The sequence below is a fragment of the Hippoglossus stenolepis genome, chromosome 14 (genome assembly GCF_022539355.2).
Source record: "Hippoglossus stenolepis isolate QCI-W04-F060 chromosome 14, HSTE1.2, whole genome shotgun sequence".
NCBI classification, from domain to species: Eukaryota; Metazoa; Chordata; class Actinopteri; order Pleuronectiformes; family Pleuronectidae; genus Hippoglossus; species Hippoglossus stenolepis.
The window spans coordinates 1,917,994-1,943,253 of NC_061496.1; the positions used below are offsets into that span (position 1 = coordinate 1,917,994).

At 44.4% G+C, this 25,260-nt stretch overlaps 3 protein-coding genes across 3 annotated transcripts; all 3 read left to right on the forward strand.

Moving 5' to 3' along the window:
• Window positions 1–469: 469 nt before the first annotated feature.
• LOC124854687 (integumentary mucin C.1-like) lies at window positions 470–943 on the forward strand (the record flags this gene model as incomplete). Its single annotated transcript, XM_047342931.1, has 1 exon — window positions 470–943. A coding segment is annotated over one exon (474 nt), but the record flags the coding sequence as incomplete, so codon positions are not given.
• Window positions 944–1,511: 568 nt separating this feature from the next.
• On the forward strand, window positions 1,512–3,701 carry LOC124854696 (mucin-2-like; the record flags this gene model as incomplete). Its single annotated transcript, XM_047342952.1, has 2 exons — window positions 1,512–1,928; window positions 3,228–3,701. Coding segments are annotated over 2 exons (891 nt in total), but the record flags the coding sequence as incomplete, so codon positions are not given.
• Window positions 3,702–14,075: 10,374 nt separating this feature from the next.
• Window positions 14,076–23,768, forward strand: LOC118119136 (mucin-2-like; the record flags this gene model as incomplete). Its single annotated transcript, XM_047342953.1, has 8 exons — window positions 14,076–14,124; window positions 14,440–14,541; window positions 14,640–14,807; window positions 14,934–15,050; window positions 16,153–16,306; window positions 17,072–17,162; window positions 19,804–20,961; window positions 23,295–23,768. Coding segments are annotated over exons 1-8 (2,313 nt in total), but the record flags the coding sequence as incomplete, so codon positions are not given.
• Between the last annotated feature and the right edge of the window lie 1,492 nt (window positions 23,769–25,260).

Genomic DNA, 25,260 nt, shown 5'->3' on the forward strand with positions numbered 1-25,260 from the left:
AACCACCACTACCCCAACTACAACAACCACTACCCAAACTATAACAAACACTACCCCAACAACAACAACCACTACCCCAACTACAGCCACCACGACCCCAACTACAACTACCACTACCCCAACGACAACAACCACTCGCCTAACTACAACTACCACTACCCCAACCACAACTACGACTACTCCATCTACAACTACCATGACCCCAACAACAACTATCACTACCCCAACGACAACAACCACTCGCCCAACTACAACTACCACTACCCCAACTACAACTACGACTACTCCATCTACAACTACCATGACCCCAACAACAACCATCACTACCCCAACAACAACCACCACTACCCCAACTACAACTACCACTACCCCAACAACAACCACCACTACCCCAACAACAACCACCACTACCCCAACTACAACAACCACTACCCCAACAACAACCACCACTACCCCAACTACAACAACCACTACCCCAACTACAACAACCACTACCCCAACTACAACCACCACTACCCCAACAACAACCACCACTACCCCAACTACAACAACCACTACCCCAACAACAACCACCACTACCCCAACTACAACAACCACTACCCCAACTACAACCACCACTACCCCAACTACAACCCCCACTACCCCAACAACAACCACCACTACCCCAACTACAACAACGACTACCCCAACTACAACAACCACTACCCCAACTACAACAACCACTACACCAACAACAACCACCACTACCCCAACTACAAAAACCACTACCCTAACTACAACAACCACTACCCCAACAACAACAACCACTACCCCAACTACAACAACCACTACCCCAACTACAACAACCACTACCCCAACAACAACCACTACCCCAACTACAACAACCACTACCCCAACTACAACAACCACTACCCCAACAACAACCACTACCCCAACTACAACAACCACTACCCCAACAACAACCACCACTACCCCAACTACAACTACAACTACCCCAACTACAACAACCACTACCCCAACTACAGCTACCACGACCCCAACAACAACCACCACTACCCCAACAACAACCACCACTACCACTACTCCAACTACAACACCACTACCCCAACGACAACAACCACTACCCCAACTACAACCACCACTACCCCAACTACAACAACCACTACCCCAACTACAACCACCACTACCCCAACTACAACCCCACTACCACAACAACAACCACCACTACCCCAACTACAACAACGACTACCCCAACTACAACAACCACTACCCCAACTACAACCACCACTACCCCAACTACAACAACCACTACCCCAACTACAACAACCACTACCCCAACTACAACCACCACTACCCCAACTACAACAACCACTACCCCAACTACAACAACCACTACCCCAACTACAACCACCACTACCCCAACTACAACAACCACTACCCCAACTACAACAACCACTACCCCAACTACAACCACCACTACCCCAACTACAACAACCACTACCCCAACTACAACAACCACTACCCCAACTACAACAACCACTACCCCAACAACAACCACCACTACCCCAACAACAACCACTACCCCAACTACAACAACCACTACCCCAACAACAACCACCACTACCCCAACAACAACCACCACTACCCCAACAACAACCACCACTACCCCAACTACAACTACCACTACCCCAACTACAACTACCACAACCCCAACAACCACTACCCCAACAACAACCACCACTACCCCAACTACAACAACCACTACCCCAACTACAACAACCACCACCCCAACTACAACTACCACGACCCCAACAACAACCACCACTACCCCAACTACAACAACCACTACCCCAACTACAACCACCACTACCCCAACTACAACAACCACTACCCCAACTACAACAACCACTACCCCAACAACAACCACCACTACCCCAACTACAACAACCACTACCCCAACTACAACAACCACTACCCCAACAACAACAACCACTACCCCAACTACAGCTACCACGACCCCAACTACAACTACCACTACCCCAACGACAACAACCACTACCCCAACTACAACTACCACTACCCCAACTACAACTACGACTACTCCATCTACAACTACCATGACCCCAACAACAACCACCACTACCCCAACTACAACAACCACTACCCCAACTACAACAACCACCACCCCAACTACAACTACCACTACCCCAACAACAACCACCACTACCCCAACAACAACCACCACCACACCCAACTACAACAACCACCACCCCAACAACAACCACCACTACCCCAACTACAACAACCACTACCCCAACTACAACAACCACTACCCCAACTACAACCACCACTACCCCAACAACAACCACCACTACCCCAACTACAACAACCACTACCCCAACAACAACCACCACTACCCCAACTACAACAACCACTACCCCAACTACAACCCCACTACCCCAACAACAACCACCACTACCCCAACTACAACAACCACTACCCCAACTACAACAACCACTACCCCAACTACAACAACCACTACCCCAACAACAACCACCACTACCCCAACTACAACAACCACTACCCCAACTACAACAACCACTACCCCAACAACAACAACCACTACCCCAACTACAACAACCACTACCCCAACAACAACAACCACTACCCCAACAACAACCACTACCCCAACTACAACAACCACTACCCCAACAACAACAACCACTACCCCAACAACAACCACTACCCCAACTACAACAACCACTACCCCAACAACAACCACCACTACCCCAACTACAACTACCACTACCCCAACTACAACAACCACTACCCCAACTACAGCTACCACGACCCCAACAACAACCACCACTACCCCAACAACAACCACCACTACCACTACTCCAACTACAACTACCACTACCCCAACGACAACAACCACTAGCCCAACTACAACTACCACTACCCCAACTACAACTACGACTACTCCATCTACAACTACCATGACCCCAACAACAACCATCACTACCCCAACTACAACAACCACTACCCCAACTACAACAACCACCACCCCAACTACAACTACCACGACCCCAACAACAACCACCACTACCCCAACTACAACAACCACTACCCAAACTACAACAACCACTACCCCAACAACAACCACCACTACCCCAACAACAACCACTACCCCAACTACAACAACCACTACCCCAACAACAACCACCACTACCCCAACAACAACCACCACTACCCCAACTACAACAACCACTACCCCAACTACAACCACCACTACCCCAACTACAACAACCACTACCCCAACTACAACAACCACTACCCCAACTACAACCACCACTACCCCAACAACAACCACCACTACCCCAACTACAACAACCACTACCCCAACAACAACCACCACTACCCCAACTACAACAACCACTACCCCAACTACAACCACCACTACCCCAACTACAACCCCCACTACCCCAACAACAACCACCACTACCCCAACTACAACAACCACTACCCCAACTACAACAACCACTACCCCAACAACAACCACCACTACCCCAACAACAACCACCACTACCCCAACTACAACTACCACTACCCCAACTACAACTACCACAACCCCAACAACCACTACCCCAACAACAACCACCACTACCCCAACTACAACAACCACTACCCCAACTACAACTACCACGACCCCAACAACAACCACCACTACCCCAACTACAACAACCACTACCCCAACTACAACAACCAATGCACCAACTACAACAACCACTGCCCCAACTGCTGCTTCCACTGCCCCAACTACAGCAACCACAACCCCAACGACAACAACCACTACCCCAACGACAACAACCACTACCCCAATGACAACAACCACTACCCCAACTACAACAACCACTACCCCAACTACAACAACGACTACCCCATCTACAACTACCATGACCCCAACAACAACCACCACTACCCCAACTACAACAACCACTACCCCAACTACAACTACCACTGCCCCAACTGCTGCTTCCACTGCCCCAACGACAACAACCACTACCCCAACGACAACAACCACTACCCCAACTACAACTACCACTACCCCAACTACAACAACCACTACCCCAACTACAACTACCACGACCCCAACAACAACCACCACTACCCCAACTACAACAACCACTACCCCAACTACAACAACCACTACCCCAACAACAACCACCACTACCACTACCCCAACTACAACTACCACTACCCCAACGACAACAACCACTACCCCCAACTACAACAACCACTACCCCAACAACAACCACCACTACCCCAACTACAACAACCACTACCCCAACAACAACCACCACTACCACTACCCCAACTACAACTACCACTACCCCAACGACAACAACCACTACCCCAACTACAACTACCACTACCCCAACGACAACAACCACTACCCCAACTACAACTACCACTACCCCAACTACAACTACGACTACTCCATCTACAACTACCATCACCCCAACAACAACCATCACTACCCCAACTACAACAACCACTACCCCAACTACAACTACCATGACCCCAACTACAACCCCAACTACAACAACCACTACCCCAACTACAACAACCACTACCCCAACAACAACCACCACTACCCCAACTACAACAACCACTACCCCAACTACAACAACCACTACCCCAACAACAACCACCACTACCCCAACAACAACCACCACTACCCCAACTACAACAACCACTACCCCAACTACAACAACCACTACCCCAACAACAACTACCACGACCCCAACAACCACTACCCCAACTACAACAACCACTACCCCAACTACAACAACCACTACCCCAACAACAACAACCACTACCCCAACTACAACTACCACTACCCCAACTACAACAACCACTACCCCAACTACAGCTACCACGACCCCAACAACAACCACCACTACCCCAACTACAACAACCACAACCCCATCTACAACTACGATTACCCCAACAACAACCACCACTACCCCAACAACAACCACCACTACCCCAACAACAACCACCACTACCCCAACAACAACCACCACTACCCCAACTACAACAACCACTACCCCAACTACAGCTACCACAACCCCAACAACAACCACCACTACCCCAACGACAACAACCAATGCACCAACTACAACAACCACTGCCCCAACTGCTGCTTCCACTGCCCCAACTACAGCAACCACAACCCCAACGACAACAACCACTACCCCACGAAACAACCACTACCCCAACTACAACAACATCTACCCCTACAACAACCACCACTACCCCAACGACAACAATCACGACCACAATGCCAACAACCACTACCCCAACAACAACAACCACGACCCCAACGACAACAACCACTACCCCAACGACAACGACAACAATCACGACTCACGACCACAATGGCAACAACCACTACCTCAACAACCACTACCCCAACGACAACAATCACGACCCCAACTACAACAACCACTACCCCTACAACAACCACCACTACCCCAACGACAACAATCACGACCACAATGCCAACAACCACTACCCCAACAACAACAACCACGACCCCAACGACAACAACCACTACCCCAACGACAACGACAACAATCACGACCACGACCACAATGGCAACAACCACTACCCCAACAACCACTACCCCAACAACAACAACCACAACCCCAACTACAACAACCACTACCCCAACTACAGCAACCACTGCCAGTGATGCCTGTTGTGTCAGAATTGGAATGCTGCATCTGCTGATTGGACTCCTCGTTTTCATCCTATTTTAGAGTTCAGAACAAATATGGATGAACCTTTGAATCCACTGGAAGGACTCTGAGAGAACCTTTAGAAGTCTGGTCTTTGGTTTACTTGCTGCCATCTTTTATTGGTAGTCACACAGATTATACAATACCTATTTAGTCAAAAGGGGATAGGGTCTGGGTGAAGTTAAAGTGAGCTAAGTCAGAACAATGATATAGACACACGTACAAAACTTTAACTTAACTTTTATTATATTTATTAGCCTGAATTTAAGTGGAACATAGTTATTTAACTTTTTTTGCAAACTGTAAAACTTATCTTATCTTATCTTATTTAAAAATATTATAATACTAAATTGTGGCATAAATGAAAGTCACACTTCAGGAATAATTGTCATCATATTAATTATTTAACATTTATTTAAAGCTTTATTTCATGCTTCAAGTGGACCTTGAGTCATTTGTAGAGGTTTTTTCTTTTCTTTTTCCACTATTTAATATTATTTTACACTTATATATTAATGCCAATGTTACTCAGTACAGGTGCGAGTTTATAATCAAATGGTTACTTGTGGTTACTGTTTTGTATATGACACAAATTGGGCTTTCACTTTTGATTGAGGCCGCAAAAGATGGAAATGATGATAAATGTGTGTTATTACACAAAAGAACAAAATATTTACTGCGTTATATGTTGTAATCATTCATTAAACTATTCAAAAATAAACGTTATTTCTGCTGTCAATCTTCTTTCTGATAAAATCATATCGGGACCAGCTTCATCAAATAACAAATGTTAAGTTTTCCCAGATGCTTTAGTAGAGAAACCATTTCTATTCTACAGTTGGACATAAATACAGTATTTGCATACATCAGCAGCAGGATGTGTCACATGCTTCTTCTTCTACGGGTGGAGCCGGAGTTACACCCCAACACGGCTCAGACAACGACTGGCAGCATAGCAAAAGTTTACTAATTATTCAAAGATGATAAATGGTATTGGTACAGGAAGTCTCGTGGGATGGAATGGCTGAATTGTGGCACGACAGCAGAGGAAGCCCAGTGGCTCCGCAAGAAACTGGCAGACAGGACACAGGCAGGTGACTAACCAGCTGGCTGATTAGTCACCTGGGATGAGCAGGGACACAAAGTGGAAGCAGGCTGACCACAGCATGAATACGAAGCAGGATTTCACGCCAATACTGTCAGACTGTATAATCTGGAGGTGAGTGGCGTACAGACCATGACGCACGCACGCACGCACACACACACACACACACACACGGCAGCAGGTGATTAGAGGTGATGACCTGCAGAGGGAAACCCCACACACCTGCACCAATCACAAATACTAAACATGCCACACATAATACACACACACACACAGAGGAACGGAGGCCATGGAGTGGACATGACAACTTCCTCTTGTGTGAAATAAACTTGATTCATTTTGTAAAAATGTTGAACATTTAAGCATTTGGTATTGACATTAGCTATGATAAAACTGGAGATTAAGTTTTAAAACATAAATTTCACAAATCTTGGGCCAGTAAAAGGTCAATTAACCAGTAACAGATGAAGACCAGTTAACAGCACCACGAAAAACTGCCCCTCAACTGACACAGGGGAACATATATAGTGGCTGGTCAAGCCACTCAAAACACAAAAGGGGGATAGACTTAGACATACTAACATTGAAAACAAACTACAGCCACAACATGACACCCCAGTATAAGACCATATAATATTAATTAAGGAACAATAATTAAATATAAATATCAAACAATAGTCAAAGATTAACAACTAAAAATCGAAATAAGGAAACAATGTCCCTCCCCATGATTACAGGAGACATGGTGCAGTCCAATTAGTGCTCAAAGCCATTTAAGGTTGTTTGCTGCAGCTGGGCCTCTTTTGGATGAATGGCCAGACAACTCCAGCAGCAACCCCCAGAAACTGGTAACTCAAAGAAAACTTGATTAATTATCACAGAAAAAAAGATTTTATAAATAAAAGTGTGTTGTATGAAACCAAAATCTGTGTCCAGTTATTTAATAAATGAAGTGTGTGCAAAGAGAAACAAACTAAGCAAATTAGGAATTAAGAAAGGTTCCCACCAGGTTACCGAGTTTCAGTGTGTGTGGTTGCTGGTGCGGCCATCACAAGTAGTAATAGTTTTTATTTATCACAAGAGTCATGTACATGCAGATATTTCGACAATGTACTATCCCGTCTTTTAAATGAACATAGTGCCTCAAAACTTTCTGTAGTGTTTGGAAACAATGTCCGCGGCTGTGCACCAGCTGCGTCCGTCATTCGGTCCGCTCTGTAAACAGAACAGGTGGCTACTTCTGGACGAGCTTCGTTGTGGTTGTTCAGCCAGGTCTCTGTGATGATAGTCACACAATGAGGCGTAATTCTCATTCTGATCGAATCCATCTTGTTTGTAAAAGACCTGGAGTGGAAGAGGAACAGACTCTGAAGCGCTGGTCTGTACGAAGTTCTGTTTCCTCTCCCTCAGCCTGCGTTGTTTTGCTGGGATGGTAATGCCGGTGCTCTCTGAGGTAATGAGGATCAAAGAAGTGTTGAAACTGAACTCACGGCGTGGAAATATAAATATATGCTTTTCCGACCTGATTGCCGCAAACTCTTTGCGGGAAATCTGACCCGATCACAGACATTGACAATAGTTTATAGAAGAAGCCAATTTTCCCTGACTGTCTGATTTGCTGTTGTAGGTCATAAAGAAGCAACAATTTTAAGATGAGACCATTTCATAACCCGCTTAAAACTCCTTGTAGTAAACTTAAAGCTCAGCATGGTCTGAGTCCTCAGTTATATTACAGAACTACTAACTCCCTTTGCTCCGAACTGTTCTTCCTCCCAACACTTTCTAGTAGTTCCTAAATCAAGGCTTGTAACCAAGGATGAGTAGACTTCTGTCACCAGGACCTAATGAGTCTAAGAATCTTTACCTGAGCAGATTAGCCAGCAATTCACCTGTTATTAAAATAATTGCTTATAATTAATCAGAATTAAAATGCTTCTAGGAAAGCATTTTAATGTCTGATTTTTAAATTCAACAATTCTTATTTTTGTTGTCTTGTTCTGTGTTTTATTCCAAAGTAATTTTTGACCTTGTTTAGATTAGTGCTATAGAAACAAAAGTTATTATTTATTAAATGTCATGTCAGACAACTTTTACATGTACAGCTTTCAGCTTTGGCAGACCTCATCTACTCCTTCTCCTCCACTGCTGGATCCACAACATCCACTAGTGTGTAAACATCTTTACATCAACTTGTGGAAATATAGCAATGAGTTTGTTCTTCGGGTCGGTCATGAGGCTAAAACAGGAAACGAATCATTGAGGTGTGGATGGTGATGACGACTTTATCACCAGCAATAGATTTTAGATTTTTCTACTTTTACAAATCTCATAACAAATTCAATTTGACTTAATTTGTAATATTCTTTCAGTTTACAACAGTAACTTTAAAAACAGTAAAACAGTTTCTGTGTGTGACCCAGTTACTAAATTGATGATAATATTGTTTGGTGCATTACAGTGAGTGGTCAGATAATTATTCAGTTACACTTTTTTAAATCTATTTGATAAAGCTTGTATCAGTCAACACAGCTCAGTCGATGCTGGAAGCTGAATGACACGCTTCACATCCACCTGATGCAGTTACTTAAAAATACCACAGTGGGGCAGATGTTGACAAAGAAAAAAGAGGGAGCAGAGATGCAGAAGGTTTAGTCCGTGCCTTTGTTACCAGGCTTGACTATTGTAATTCCTCGTGATCGGTCCCCACCAGTAAGTCTTCAAAGACTCTGCACCAAGTGTCCAGACAGAACGCTCACATTTCTCCTGAATTAGCTTCACTTCACTGGCTTTCAGTTAAATTTGGAAAATAATTTAAAATGATTCTTCCTGAGAGGCTTTGGTTGTATCCAGAACTATTTGCTTCTGAAGAACCTTTTTGACCAAATAATTTGCAAGGGTTCTTTGTAAGACTAAGGGTTTCATTAAGAACCATATTTATTTAATGAGCACTTTTGGAAGAAAGAGTTCTTCAAGGATTGCTAAAAGCACGAGTATTGTATTTTCTTGACCTCTTAAATATCCTTTTCAGTTTCTATTTCTCTGTGTGCACACGGCACTGCAGTCGCATGCCATATTATGGGCATTGGCAGGACGTTTGCCTATATGCAAATTAGGAACTTCCCAGAGATATTGGCATTCATCAGTATAAGAACACTGAGTTTTATTAGGAAACGTCTGAAGAACAAATTAAGAAAAATTCTGAAGATAATGGTAGATGAGGCCCAATAAAACCAGTTATACCCTCCAAAACCTATTGCTGAACATCTTGCATTTTGTTTGATATCTCAAGAAATATTAATGCCACCTCAATAATGGTTAAAACTATAAACCAGCACAAAAAGGATAATCATCAGCATAAACCACCATGTTCTGAACTGATACATTACATCACCAAAAAGTATATTAAAACATTTCAGTCAGACAACTCCCGTTCAAACATTTATTGCAGCAGTAGAACAGGTTTAGTGTTTTGTGTCTAAGCTCCAACTTAATCACTCCCTTATATGACTACACAGGAATGATGGGAGTGGTGAGCAAATACTTGTATCCCCCCATCGGAGCCTACAGGTGGACGCTGGGGGGTGGAGGGGCTGAAGCAACTGGTAGTAATACTGCAGCAGCAGTGCGAGCAAAGTGGATGATGGGAAATTTCTCTCTGCTTAAATAGACAACCTGATAAGGTGGGTGTGTATTATAGATGGTTGTGGAGGGTGAGGTCACATGATGTATGTCACATGATCGGAGCAGCGCAGCTCCAGTTGGCTGCCTGAACCTGCTCGCAGGCGTCACTTCATAAATCACCAAACCTACAAAACTACTCCAACATGCCTAATGTATGATGGGAAAGGTGGACCGTCACTGATGTCTGTCCAGAGGGTGCTGATTCTGCATCCCTAGCTGGTAGCAGAGAACGCTAACGCAAAGTATTTGTTCATCATACTATTTGTTGGCTAAGTATTTTAAAGCTCCAGTGCTTATCAACAGTAAGTGGACATTCTGAGCAGAAGGGGAAGAAAACTATAGATTTAGTTATGTTCATACCATACACACCCATACATGTTGAAAGGGCACATGCAAGTATTTAAGGATGAATGTAATGGCGCGTTTTTATTGGCTAGGTTAGAATCGACTGATTTGGCATAATAAAGAAACAGATGTGGCAGCTTCTCACAAAACCTTGAATTATATTTATCAACCTGTCCCTGAAGTGTCTTATTTGTATATTCAAGTATTTTGCGTATCTTTCAGCCTTTTTGGTCATTCTTTGTCTCTGTGTTGTCATTTGTTTGACTTTACAGGAAGAAATATTAACACTCACTCGACACAGAGGTTCTGGACCAGGGTCCCCCCTCTCCCTTTCCATCCATGCTGTCTGTAATCCAGTGTTTTCTTATTTTGTCAGTGTCCTCACAGCAGCAACTAGTCTGCTGTCAACCTGTGCAGGAAAGGAGATAAAAGAACATTTTAGACAGTATATGAAAAATGAAGCAGTTTTAACAAAACACCACAAACCTTTATTTTAAGTTTAGAGTATCTTAATTGTTTTCACTTAGTTGGCGCATTCACACAGAAACAGTTTCCACCAATGCAAACACAAAGTCTCGATCTACCTGAAGAAGAACATACTTTTGATTTCTAAAGGTCAGAGCTATAAATAGAGACAATGTGGCATCAATTCAACAACAGGAGGTGTGGTAATGTTAAAGAACCTCAACAATACAGCACAACACACTATAGAGAACAATACTATGTTTATTTAACCAATTTCTTCACTTAACACTAAATCATGATTTTGAGGTCAACAGCAAATCAAAAACTTTAATCTGAGCCTGAACTAATTCACAGCAGCCATCTTGACATGAAATATTAGTCACATTAAGGCTCTGTAGAACATTTGAAGGCACATACAACATAACAGAGCACTAAAATATAGTTTAAAACTTCTGACTTATCCTCACATGAACTTTTCATGTAAATTTGTGTTAGAATTAGCCGACGGACTGAGGTGTAAAGTCAAATTAACGTTCAACTGGTGGATAGCAACTGACTGTTGATAGGTTTAGCGCTTTAGCACCTTAGCTAACTGATAACAACCTCAAGTTAGATCAACATTTGAAGTATAAAAACATAACTGAATGAAAAGCTGTTTCTCAGGAGCAGGTTTTAAAACTGAGAGAAAATTACATAGCTAGAGAAGCAGCCTCCTCCAGAGCTAATTTCTGGATATTGATTATTTATCAATATAAACATGTATTAAGTTAAGATAAGATAAAACCTGATCCACACACCGGGGAAATTCAGTTGTTACAGCAGCAGGCAGCTCCGAATGAGGTAGACAAGAGAATACATGTTATATATATATATCTATATAGCTTTTTTATTTTATACTGATTTTGTGTGATTTTTAAAGGAAACATAAACGTAAAGAGCTCATGTTTGACCTTCATTTGGACACAAAGCCATAAAGCTGTTCATTGTTATGTCACCCGTGTATTTTGTTTGTGTATCATAGATTCTTGAATACATTTTCAGCCTTTATTACGTTAACACGAATACTAGATGTGGAGTTTCCTTCTCTTAGTGGCAGGGGGTTGCAGGACACATGAACTTCATAAGCTTGTATTAATTCAGTTTCATGTAGTTTATTGGTTTGAGTGTAGATTAGGAAATGCTCAAGTTGCAAAACTAGTTTCTTATCCAATGGTTGTTTATGGCTATGCATGTTTATTGGTGGATTAACAAATTACATTTAAACCAGTATTACATGTACTTGTACAATATACACCTCCTGCATACATGCACCGATAGATACATGCTGCCTCTACTCCATCCTTGGGTACCCTTTGTGTTTTAATCTCCTCTCCACCCTGTCCTCAAAGTGCTCTGTTTCACTATGGACAAAATAAAAATAAAAACAATGAGTAGGATAATACACACAACATCAAACTTGACCAAAAGTACCATGAGGAGACAGCAACACACAATACATCAAAATACCAATAGTAAAAATAAAATAAGAAAATAGAATAAAATATAACATTTGCTGAGATAAAAACGTTCTCAACTCAAAAAGGAGGCCAAGAAGAACAGATGTGTTTTTAGTAACGATTTAAAGTGTGCTAGAAAGGGGGCAGATCTAATATGCAGTGGTAAGCAGTTCCACAAGTTCAGGGCGGCTGCTGCAAAGGCTCGATCACCTCTGGTTAGCAGCCAAGATTTAGGCAAGTCCAGGAGCAGCTGAGTGGCTGATCTATGTGGGTAAAATCTCCTGTGAGAAGTGTGTAATTGACCCACAGTCGAAGCTTCAACTGTCAGAATCATTCCAGTCAGCTCTCTGCTCAACACATTAAAAGCCTGTGTTGTTTCTCTCTACATGAAGGCCTGGTGACATGATGACATTTATGGAAAGGGTCAGTTTGCAATATTCTTAAATACATTTCTGCAGTAATATTTTGTTTATATTTAAATTAAACTTTAACCACTTGTAAATTATGTTGATATTGTAAGTTTGACTGAAATTCAGGGTTAGGCTTTGTACAGTGTTCACTGGATTAGTGAAATACTGTCAAACGCAGGTTACCAGTTCAACAAGATTCCAGATGATGGAAACCAAGAAACACGTGACAATTGTAAGAACGTTCTTTTATAAGGTGTGACGAACAGCTGGGACTTCTTCCTCTTAGAACCACGGCTAATGCACAACATGATCATTGATTTTTGCATTAGAGAAAATCTTAAGCTTTTCCTATATTTTGGGTTCTGATATACATGAAATTAAAAAACAATATTTTAATGCTGCTTAGAAAAGGTCTGTTAAACTCTAGAATTACTTAGTCAGGTAGATACATAAGATGTCTCTATGAGTTTTGTTCCTGAGGGAAATGTGTTAATATGATTTTTTGTTTTTGGTGCACAATCCTAAATATGTGAACATGTGAAATTAAAATGGGTGTGTTTAGGTGTGTTGACGTGTTTTCCTCTGTGACAAAAGAGAGACTGACAGTCTGAATGATCACACTGTAAAAATGGAAACACGCCCAGTCCCTGAGATATTCAGACATGTGTCAGTCATGCAGGCGTTCATCACCTGTAGAGTATATAAAGTGCCTCTCTGTTGATGAGAGGTCGTATAAGGAATCTGCTGAACTTACCTGTTCATCATGATGAAGCTGCTTCTTTCTCTGACTCTCATCTGGGTGCTCTCCAGCACAGGTAACTAATTACTATTTTTAATAATATATTATTATTTATTATCTCATATGATTAAAATCCTTGAAAATATAAGGAGGCTCTATTGATCCTCAGAGGAGAAATGCATAAGTTACAGTACAGCAGTACAAGAAACAGACTAAACAGGTAGGAAACAGATGAAATCATTTAGAGTCATGTATGTAGTGTCTATTTATATTGAAATCACAACCCATATGTCTGAAACTCCTTTTGAACAGTAAGAAGGTTTTTGAGCCTTTATGAACCACAATTTAGATCAGATCATCATATCACTGACTATTTTTCTCCACATTGCAGGTGAAGCACTTGAGTGTGAAACTTGCACAAATGCTAACTGTTCAACCACAGCAGCAGTTACATGTGTAACAGAGACGATGTGTATCACAGCTTCCATTCAAGGTAAACTTCTCTACAAGTTACTTTCCAGTGAAATACATGTACTGCAAAGTGACGTGTGCTTTCCATCACCATTAACAAACTGCACTTTGACTCTGCAGCCAATTCATCTGGGACTACTGGACAGCAAATCTACAAGGCCTGTGCACCCCCCTCCCTGTGTCCATCCACAGGCTCTCAGACATTTTCAGTTAACTTGGGTGTTTCGAGTTCACTTGCAAGTGCTACATGCTGCAGCACAGACAACTGCAACTCCGTCACTCTGCCTTGTAAGTAGATGTAGATGACTATCTTATTAATCTGCATCCTTCTTCTGACATGTTCTACTTTTAATCCATAACACTTCCATGTTCTCTCTTCCTCTAATAAACAGTATCATTTTTTGTCTGTTTCAGACCCTGTGGTTCCAGCAGATAACAGTCTACTGTGTCACGTTTGTGACCCCATCACCTCTGATTGCAGCCTTTCAATACAATGTAAGGGAACAGAGGATCGCTGCTTTCAAGCCAGTGGTAAGTCTTCTTCTTATATACTGCATTTATACAAAGATTACTTCAAACCTATTCTACTACCTTTAAGTATTTTTAACATATTCATACTAAAGAGTGAAGAGTTAAGATATATTTACACATGTACTAAACATTTAAAGCACTTTAATTAAATCTGTATCATCTGTGTTACTCTGTATTTATGATCTATAACATTAGAGATTAAAAACTTACTTTTTACTGCCTTATGTCTTTTTATGAAAAGTTTACTTTCTCATCATCTTAAGATCATCATAATGTTTTAGATTTAAAGAGCACACAGGAGATAAAGTAGTTAAAATTAGTTCCATCTTGACCAGTTGACCAAACTATTGATTATTTCTCAGTTAATCTGTTATTTTCCAGCACGATTTCCTGGAACTCAAATTGATTATAAAAGTCTCTTGCTTTGTCCACAACTAAAAAATGTTTCATTTACTAAGACAGAGAAAAGCAGAAAACTCCAACATTTGACAAGTTAAAACAATTTCTGCTCATTTTGATTGTTTCTTTTATTCCAAAATGACTTAAATGAACAATTCTTTGTTTTGATAATCATTGAACTAAGAAATGGTAACAGCTTTGAAAACATGAGATAAATACTGCACAACAATAAACATTGAGCAAACTCATTAATTGAGTTAGATTTAGTTCAACATTTTTACTGACATGAACGTATGTTTAAATTGTGGACTTGCTTGTTTCACTGAGACAAGTAACTTAACATCAGACTGAAACACAGTGTTCTGCTGCCCTCTGCTGGTTGAAAGCTTCAGGCCTGTATCACCTCTGAAAACAACCAGTATAGTTGAAAGGTGTGGTTGGATTTGATCACACATATTCTCTGTTGCACACTGAGAACATAAAACAGTGAAATCAGTGATGTCACTAGGTCCTGAAGTACACATGTACATGTCAGTAATAAGGTGCGACGTTAAAATACTGCACGACTGTAACCATGGCAACAACTATTGTTAAACTACTGTCATCAAAATACATTCCCTCATGAATTCAAGTTACTCTTAAAGTGAAGAATTCTCTCTGAAATTATTCAACTAACAAACCAACGTTTGTGTTTCATCTTTAGTGACAAATGGGGCCGGCACCTCTCCAGCCTTTGGCTGTGCATCTTTAAATCTGTGTGCAGCTGCTACCATCCTGGGGACACTGCCTTTCATGCAAAATGTTGGTATCATTACCAGTGGACCAGCCTGTTGTGGGACTAGTTTGTGTAACACTCTCACTACAACAACAACAACCATGACCCCAACGACAACAACCACGACCCCAACGACAACAACCACGACCCCAACTACAACAGCCACTGCCCCAACAATAACAACCACTACCCCAACACCAACAACCGCAACAACAACGACAACCACTACCCCAACACCAACAACCACGACCCCAACTACTACAACGACTACCCCAACTACTACAACGACTACCCCAACTACTACAACCACTACCCCAACAACCACAACCACAACCCCAACAACAACAACCACTACCACTTCCCCAACTACAACAACCACTACCCCAACTACAACAACCACTACCCCAACTACTACAACCACTACCCCAACAACCATGACCGCAACGACAACAACCACTACCACTACCCAAACTACTACAACCACTACCCCAACTGCAACAACCACTACCCCAACTACTACAACGACTACCCCAACTACTACAACCACTACCCCAACAACCACAACCACAACCCCAACAACAACAACCACTACCACTTCCCCAACTACAACAACCACTACCCCAACTACAACAACCACTACCCCAACTACTACAACCACTACCCCAACAACCATGACCGCAACGACAACAACCACGACCCCAACCACAACAACCACTACCCCAACTACTACAACCACTTCCCCAACAACCACGACCACGACCCCAATGACAACAACCACTACCCCAACTACAACAACAACTACCCCAACTACTACAACTACTACACCAACTACAACATCCACTACCCCAACTACTACAACCACTACCCCAACAACCACAACCCCAACAACAACAACTACGACCCCAACTAAAACAACCACTACCACGAACCCCAACGACAACAACCACTACCCCAACTACAACAACCACTACCCCAACAACCACTACCCCAACTACAATAACGACCCCAACTACAACAACGACTACCCCGACGACAACAACCACTACCCCAACAACAACAACCACTACCCCAACTACAACAACCACTACCCCAACTACAACAACCACTACCCCAACTACAACTACCACTACCCCAACTACAACAACCACTACCCCAACTACAACAACCACTACCCCAACAACAACAACCACTACCCCAACTACAACAACCACAACCCCAACTACCACTACCCCAACTACAACAACCACGACCCCAACTACAACAACCACTACCCCCACTACAACTACCACTACCCCAACTACAACAACCACCACCCCAACTACAACAACAACTACCCCACTACAACTACCACTACCCCAATGACAACAACCACTACCCCAACTACTACAACCACTACCCCAACAACCACGACCCCATCTACAACAACCACTACCCCAACTACAACAACCACTAACCCCACTACAACTACCACTTCCCCAACTACAACAACCACGATCCCAACGACAACAACCACTACCCCAACAATAAAACCACTACCCCAACTACAACAACCACTACCCCAACAACCACAACCCCATCTACAACAACCACTACCCCAACTACAACAACCACTAGCCCCACTACAACTACCACTTCCCAACTACAACAACCACGACCGCAACGACAACAACCACGACCCCAACTACAACAACCACTACCCCAACTACAACAACCACTACCCCAACTACAACAACCACTACCCCAACTACAACAACCACTACCCCAACTACAACAACCACTACCCCAACTACAACTACCACTACCCCAACTACAACAACCACGACCGCAACGACAACAACCACGACCCCAACTACAACAACCACTACCCCAACTACAACTACCACTACCCCAACTACAACAACCACTACCCCAACTACAACAACCACTACCCCAACTACAACAACCACTACCCCAACTACAACTACCACTACCCCAACTACAACAACCACAACCCCAACTACAACAACCACTACCCCAACTACAACAACCACTACCCCAACTACAACAACCACTACCCCAACTACAACAACCACTACTCCAACAACCACGACCCCAACGATAACAACCACTACCACTACCCCAACTACAACAACCGCTACCCCAACTACAACAACCACTACCCCAACTACAACAACCACTACCCCAACTACTACAACCACTACCCCAACAACCACTAGCCCAACTACAACAACCACTACCCCAACTACTACAACCACTACCCCAACAACCACGACCCCAACTACAACAACCTCTACCCCAACTACAACAACCACTACCCCAACTACAACCACCACTACCCCAACTACTACAACCACTACCCCAACAACCACGACCCCAACTACAACAACCTCTACCCCAACTACAACAACCACTACCCCAACTACAACAACCACTACCCCCACTACAACTACCACTACCCCAACTACAACAACCACTACCCCAACTACAACAACCACTACCCCAACTACAACAACCACTACCCCAACAACAACAACCACTACCCCAACTACTACAACTACTATCCCAACTACAACATCCACTACCCCAACTACTACAACCACTACCCCAACAACCACAACCCCAACAACCACAACCCCATCAACAACAACTACGACCCCAACTACAACAACCACTACCACGACCCCAACGACAACAACTACTACCCCAACAACCACGAACTCCAACGACAACAACCACTACCCCAACTACAACAACCACTACCCCAACAACCACTACCCCAACGACAACAACCACTACCCCAACTACAACAACCACTACCCCAACAACCACAACCCCAACGACAACAACCACTACCCCAACTACAACAACCACTACCCCAACAACCACTACCCCAACTACAACAACCACTACCCCAACTACTACAACCACTACCCCAACTACTACAACTACTACCCCAACTACAACATCCACTACCCCAACTACTACAACCACTACCCCAACAACCACAACCCCAACAACAACAACTACGACCCCAACTACAACAACCACTACCACGACCCCAACGACAACAACTACTACCCCAACAACCACGACCCCAACGACAACAACCACTGCCCCAACTACAACAACCACTACCCCAACAACCACTACCCCAACTACAACAACCACGACCCCCACTACAACAACGACTACCCCGAAGACAACAACCACTACCCCAACAACAACAACCACTACCCCAACTACAACAACCACTAGCCCAACAACCACGACCCCAGCTACAACAACCACTACCCCAACTACTACAACCACTACCCCAACTACAACAACCACTACCCCAACTACAACAACCACTGCCCCAACTACAACAACCACTACCCCAACAACCACTACCCCAACAACAACAACTACGACCCCAACTACAACAACCACTACCACGACCCCAACGACAACAACTACTACCCCAACAACCACGACCCCAACGACAACAACCACTGCCCCAACTACAACAACCACTACCCCAACAACCACTACCCCAACTACAACAACCACGACCCCAACTACAACAACGACTACCTGAAGACAACAACCACTACCCCAACAACAACAACCACTACCCCAACTACAACAACCACTACCCCAACAACCACGACCCCAGCTACAACAACCACTACCCCAACTACTACAACCACTACCCCAACTACAACAACCACTACCCCAACTACAACAACCACTACCCCTACTACAACTACCACTACCCCAACTACAACAACCACTACCCCAACTACTACAACCACTACCCCAACGACCACGACCCCAACGACCACGACCCCCACTACAACAACCACTACCCCAACTACAACAACCACTACCCCAACTACAACTACCACTACCCCAACTACAACAACCACTACCCCAACTACAACAACCACTACCCCAACTACAACAACCACTACCCCAACTACAACAACCACTACCCCAACTACAACAACCACTACCCCAACTACAACAACCACTACCCCAACTACAACTACCACTACCCCAACTACAACTACCACTACCCCAACTACAACAACCACTACCCCAACTACAACAACCACTACCCCAACTACAACAACCACTACCCCAACTACAACAACCACTACCCCAACTACAACAACCACTACCCCAACTACAACAACCACTACCCCAACTACAACTACCACTACCCCAACTACAACTAACACTACCCCAACTACAACAACCACTACCCCAACAACCACGACCCCAACGACAACAACCACTACCCCAACTACAACAACCACTACCCCAACAACCACTACCCCAACTACAACAACCACTACCCCAACTACTACAACTACTACCCCAACTACAACATCCACTACCCCAACTACTACAACCACTACCCCAACAACCACAACCCCAACAACAACAACTACGACCCCAACTACAACAACCACTACCACGACCCCAACGACAACAACTACTACCCCAACAACCACGACCCCAACGACAACAACCACTACCCCAACTACAACAACCACTACCCCAACAACCACAACCCCAACTACAACAACCACTACCCCAACTACTACAACAACTACCCCAACTACTACAACCACTACCCCAACAACCACAACCCCAACAACAACAACCACTACCCCAACAACCACAACCCCAACGACAACAACCACAACCACGACCCCAACGACAACAACCACTACCCCAACTACAACAACCACTACCCCAACAACCACGACCCCAACGACAACAACCACTACCCCAACTACAACAACCACAACCCCAACAACCACGACCCCAACGACAACAACCACTACCCCAACTACAACAACCACTACCCCAACAACCACGACCCCAACGACAACAACCACTACCCCAACTACAACAACCACTACCCCAACAACCACTACCCCAACTAAAACAACCACTACCCCAACTACTACAACTACTATCCCAACTACAACATCCACTACCCCAACTACTACAACCACTACCCCAACAACCACAACCCCAACAACAACAACTACGACCCCAACTACAACAACCACTACCACGACTCCAACGACAACAACTACTACCCCAACAACCACGACCCCCAACGACAACAACCACTACCCCAACTACAACAACCACTACCCCAACTACAACAACCACTACCCCACAACCACTACCCCAACTAAAACAACCACTACCCCAACTACTACAACTACTATCCCAACTACAACATCCACTACCCCAACTACTACAACCACTACCCCAACAACCACTACCCCAACTACTACAACAACTACCCCAACTACTACAACCACTACCCCAACAACCACAACCCCAACCACAACAACCACTACCCCAACAACCACAACCCCAACCACAACAACCACAACCACGACCCCAACGACAACAACCACTACCCCAACTACTACAACCACTACCCCAACTACTACAACTACTACCCCAACTACAACATCCACTACCCCAACTACTACAACCACTACCCCAACAACCACAACCCCAACAAAAACAACTACGACCCCAACTACAACAACCACTACCACGACCCCAACGACAACAACTACTACCCCAACAACCACGAATTCTAACGACAACAACCACTGCCCCAACTACAACAACCACTACCCCAACAACCACTACCCCAACTACAATAACCACGACCCAAACTACAACAACGACTACCCCGAAGACAACAACCACTACCCCAACAACAACAACCACTACCCCAACTACAACAACCACTAGCCCAACTACAACAACCACTACCCCAACTACAACTACCACTACCCCAACTACAACTACCACTACCCCAACTACAACAACCACTACCCCAACTACAACAACCACTACCCCAACAACAACAACCACTACCCCAACTACAACAACCACGACCCCAACTACAACAACCACTACCCCAACAACAACAACCACTACCCCAACAACCACGACCCCAACAACAACAACCACGACTCCAACCCCAACAACCACTACCCCAACAACAACAACCACTACCCCAACTATAACTACCTCTAGCCCAACTACAACAACCACTACCCCCACTACAACTACCACTGCCCCAACTACAACTACCACTACCCCAACGACAACAACCACTACCCCAACTACAACAACCACTACCCCAACGACAACAACCACTACCCCAACTACAACAACCACTACCCCAACTACAACAACCACTACCCCAACAACCACGACCCTCCACTACAACTACCACTACCCCAACGACAACAACCACTAGCCCAACTACTACAACCACTACCCCAACTACAACAACCACTACCCCAACGACAACAACCACTACCCAACAATAACAACCACTACCCCAACTACAACAACCTCTACCCCAACGACAACAACCACTACCCCAACAATAACAACCACTACCCCAACTACAACAACCTCTACCCCAACTACAACAACCATTACCCCAACAACAACAACCACTACCCCATCAACAACAACCACTACCCCAACTACAACGACCACGACCCCCACTACAACAACAACTACCCCAACTACAACAACCACTACCCCAACTACAACAACCACTACCCCAACTACAACAACCACTACCCCAACTACAACAACCACTACCCCAACTACAACAACCACTACCCCAACTACAACAACCACTACCCCAACTACAACAACCACTACCCCAACTACGACAACCACTACCCCAACTACAACAACCATTACCCCAACTACAACAACCACTACCCCAACCACAACAACCACTACTCCAACTGCAACAACCACTACCCCAACTACTGACAACCACTACCCCAACTACGACAACCACTACCCTAACTACAACAACCACTACCCCAACTACAACAACCACTACCCCAACTACAACTACCACTACCCCAACTACAACAACCACTTCCCCAACTACAACTACCACTACCCCAACTACAACAACCACTACCCCAACGACAACAACCACTACCCCAACTACTACGACCACGACCCCAACGACAACAACCACTACCCCAACAACCACGACCCCAACGACAACAACCACAACTCCAACGACAACAACCACTACCCCAACTACAACAACCACTACCCCAACAACCACGACCCCAACTACAACAACCACTAGCCCAACTACTACAACCACTACCCCAACTACAACAACCACTACCCCAACGACAACAACCACTACCCCAACAACAACAACCACTACCCCAACTACAACAACCTCCACCCCAACTACAACAACCACTACCCCAACAACAACAACCACTACCCCATCAACAACAACCACTACCCCAACTACAACAACCACTACCCCAACTACAACAACCACTACCCCTACTACAACTACCACTACCCCAACTACAACAACCACTACCCCAACTACTACAACCACTACCCCAACGACCACGACCCCCACTACAACAACAACTACCCCAACTACAACAACCACTACCCCAACTACAACTACCACTACCCCAACTACAACAACCACTACCCCAACTACTACAACCACTACCCCAACTACAACAACCACTACCCCAACTACAACAACCACTACCCCAACTACAACAACCACTACCCCAACTACAACAACCACTACCCCAACTACAACAACCACTACCCCAACTACAAACAACCACTACCCCAACTACAACAACCACTACCCCAACTACAACAACCACTACCCCAACTACAACTACCACTACCCCAACTACAACAACCACTACCCCAACTACAACTACCACTACCCCAACTACAACAACCACTACCCCAACTACAACAACCACTACCCCAACGACAACAACCACTACCCCAACTACTACGACCACGACCCCAACGACAACAACCACTACCCCAACTACAACAACCACTACCCCAACAACCACTACCCCAACTACTACAACTACTATCCCAACTACAACATCCACTACCCCAACTACTACAACCACTACCCCAACAACCACAACCCCAACAACAACAATACTAACAACCACAACCACATCCACTAACCATACTACAACAACAACCACTCCTACCTAACCACTACCCCTAACTACAACAACCACTACCCTAACTACAACTACCACTACCCCAACTACAACAACCACTACCCCAACTACAACAACCACTACCCCAACTACAACAACCACTACCCCAACTACTACAACCACTACCCCAACAACCACGACCCCAACGACAACAACCACTACCCCAACAACCACGACCCCAACGACAACAACCACTACCCCAACTACAAAAACCACTACCCCAACAACCACTACCCCAACTACAACAACCACTACCCCAACTACAACAACCACTACCCCAACTACTACAACCACTACTCCCAACAACCACACCCTAACGACAACAACTACTACCCTAACAACCACGAACCCAACGACAACAACCACTACCCCAACTACAACAACCGCTACCCCAAACTACAACTACTATCCCAACTACAACATCCACTACCCCAACTACTACAACCACTACCCCAACAACCACAACCCCAACAACAACAACTACGTAACTCCAACTACAACAACCACTACCGACCCCAACCACAACAACTATACTCCCAACAACCACGAATTCTAACGACAACAACCACTGCCCCAACTACAACAACCACTACCCCAACAACCACTACCCCAACTACAATAACCACGACCCTAACTACAACAACGACTACCCGAACGACAACAACCACTACTCCCGACAACAACAACCACTACCCCAACCATAACAACAACTAGCCCAACTACAACAACCACTACCCTAACTACAACTACCACTACCTCAACTACAACTACCACTACCCCAACTACAACTACCACTACCCCAACTACAACTACCTCAACTATAACAACCACTACCCCAACTACAACAACCACTACCCCAACAACAACAACCACTACCCCAACTACAACAACCACGAACCCAACTACAACTACCACTACCTCAACTACAACAACCACGACCCCAACTACAACA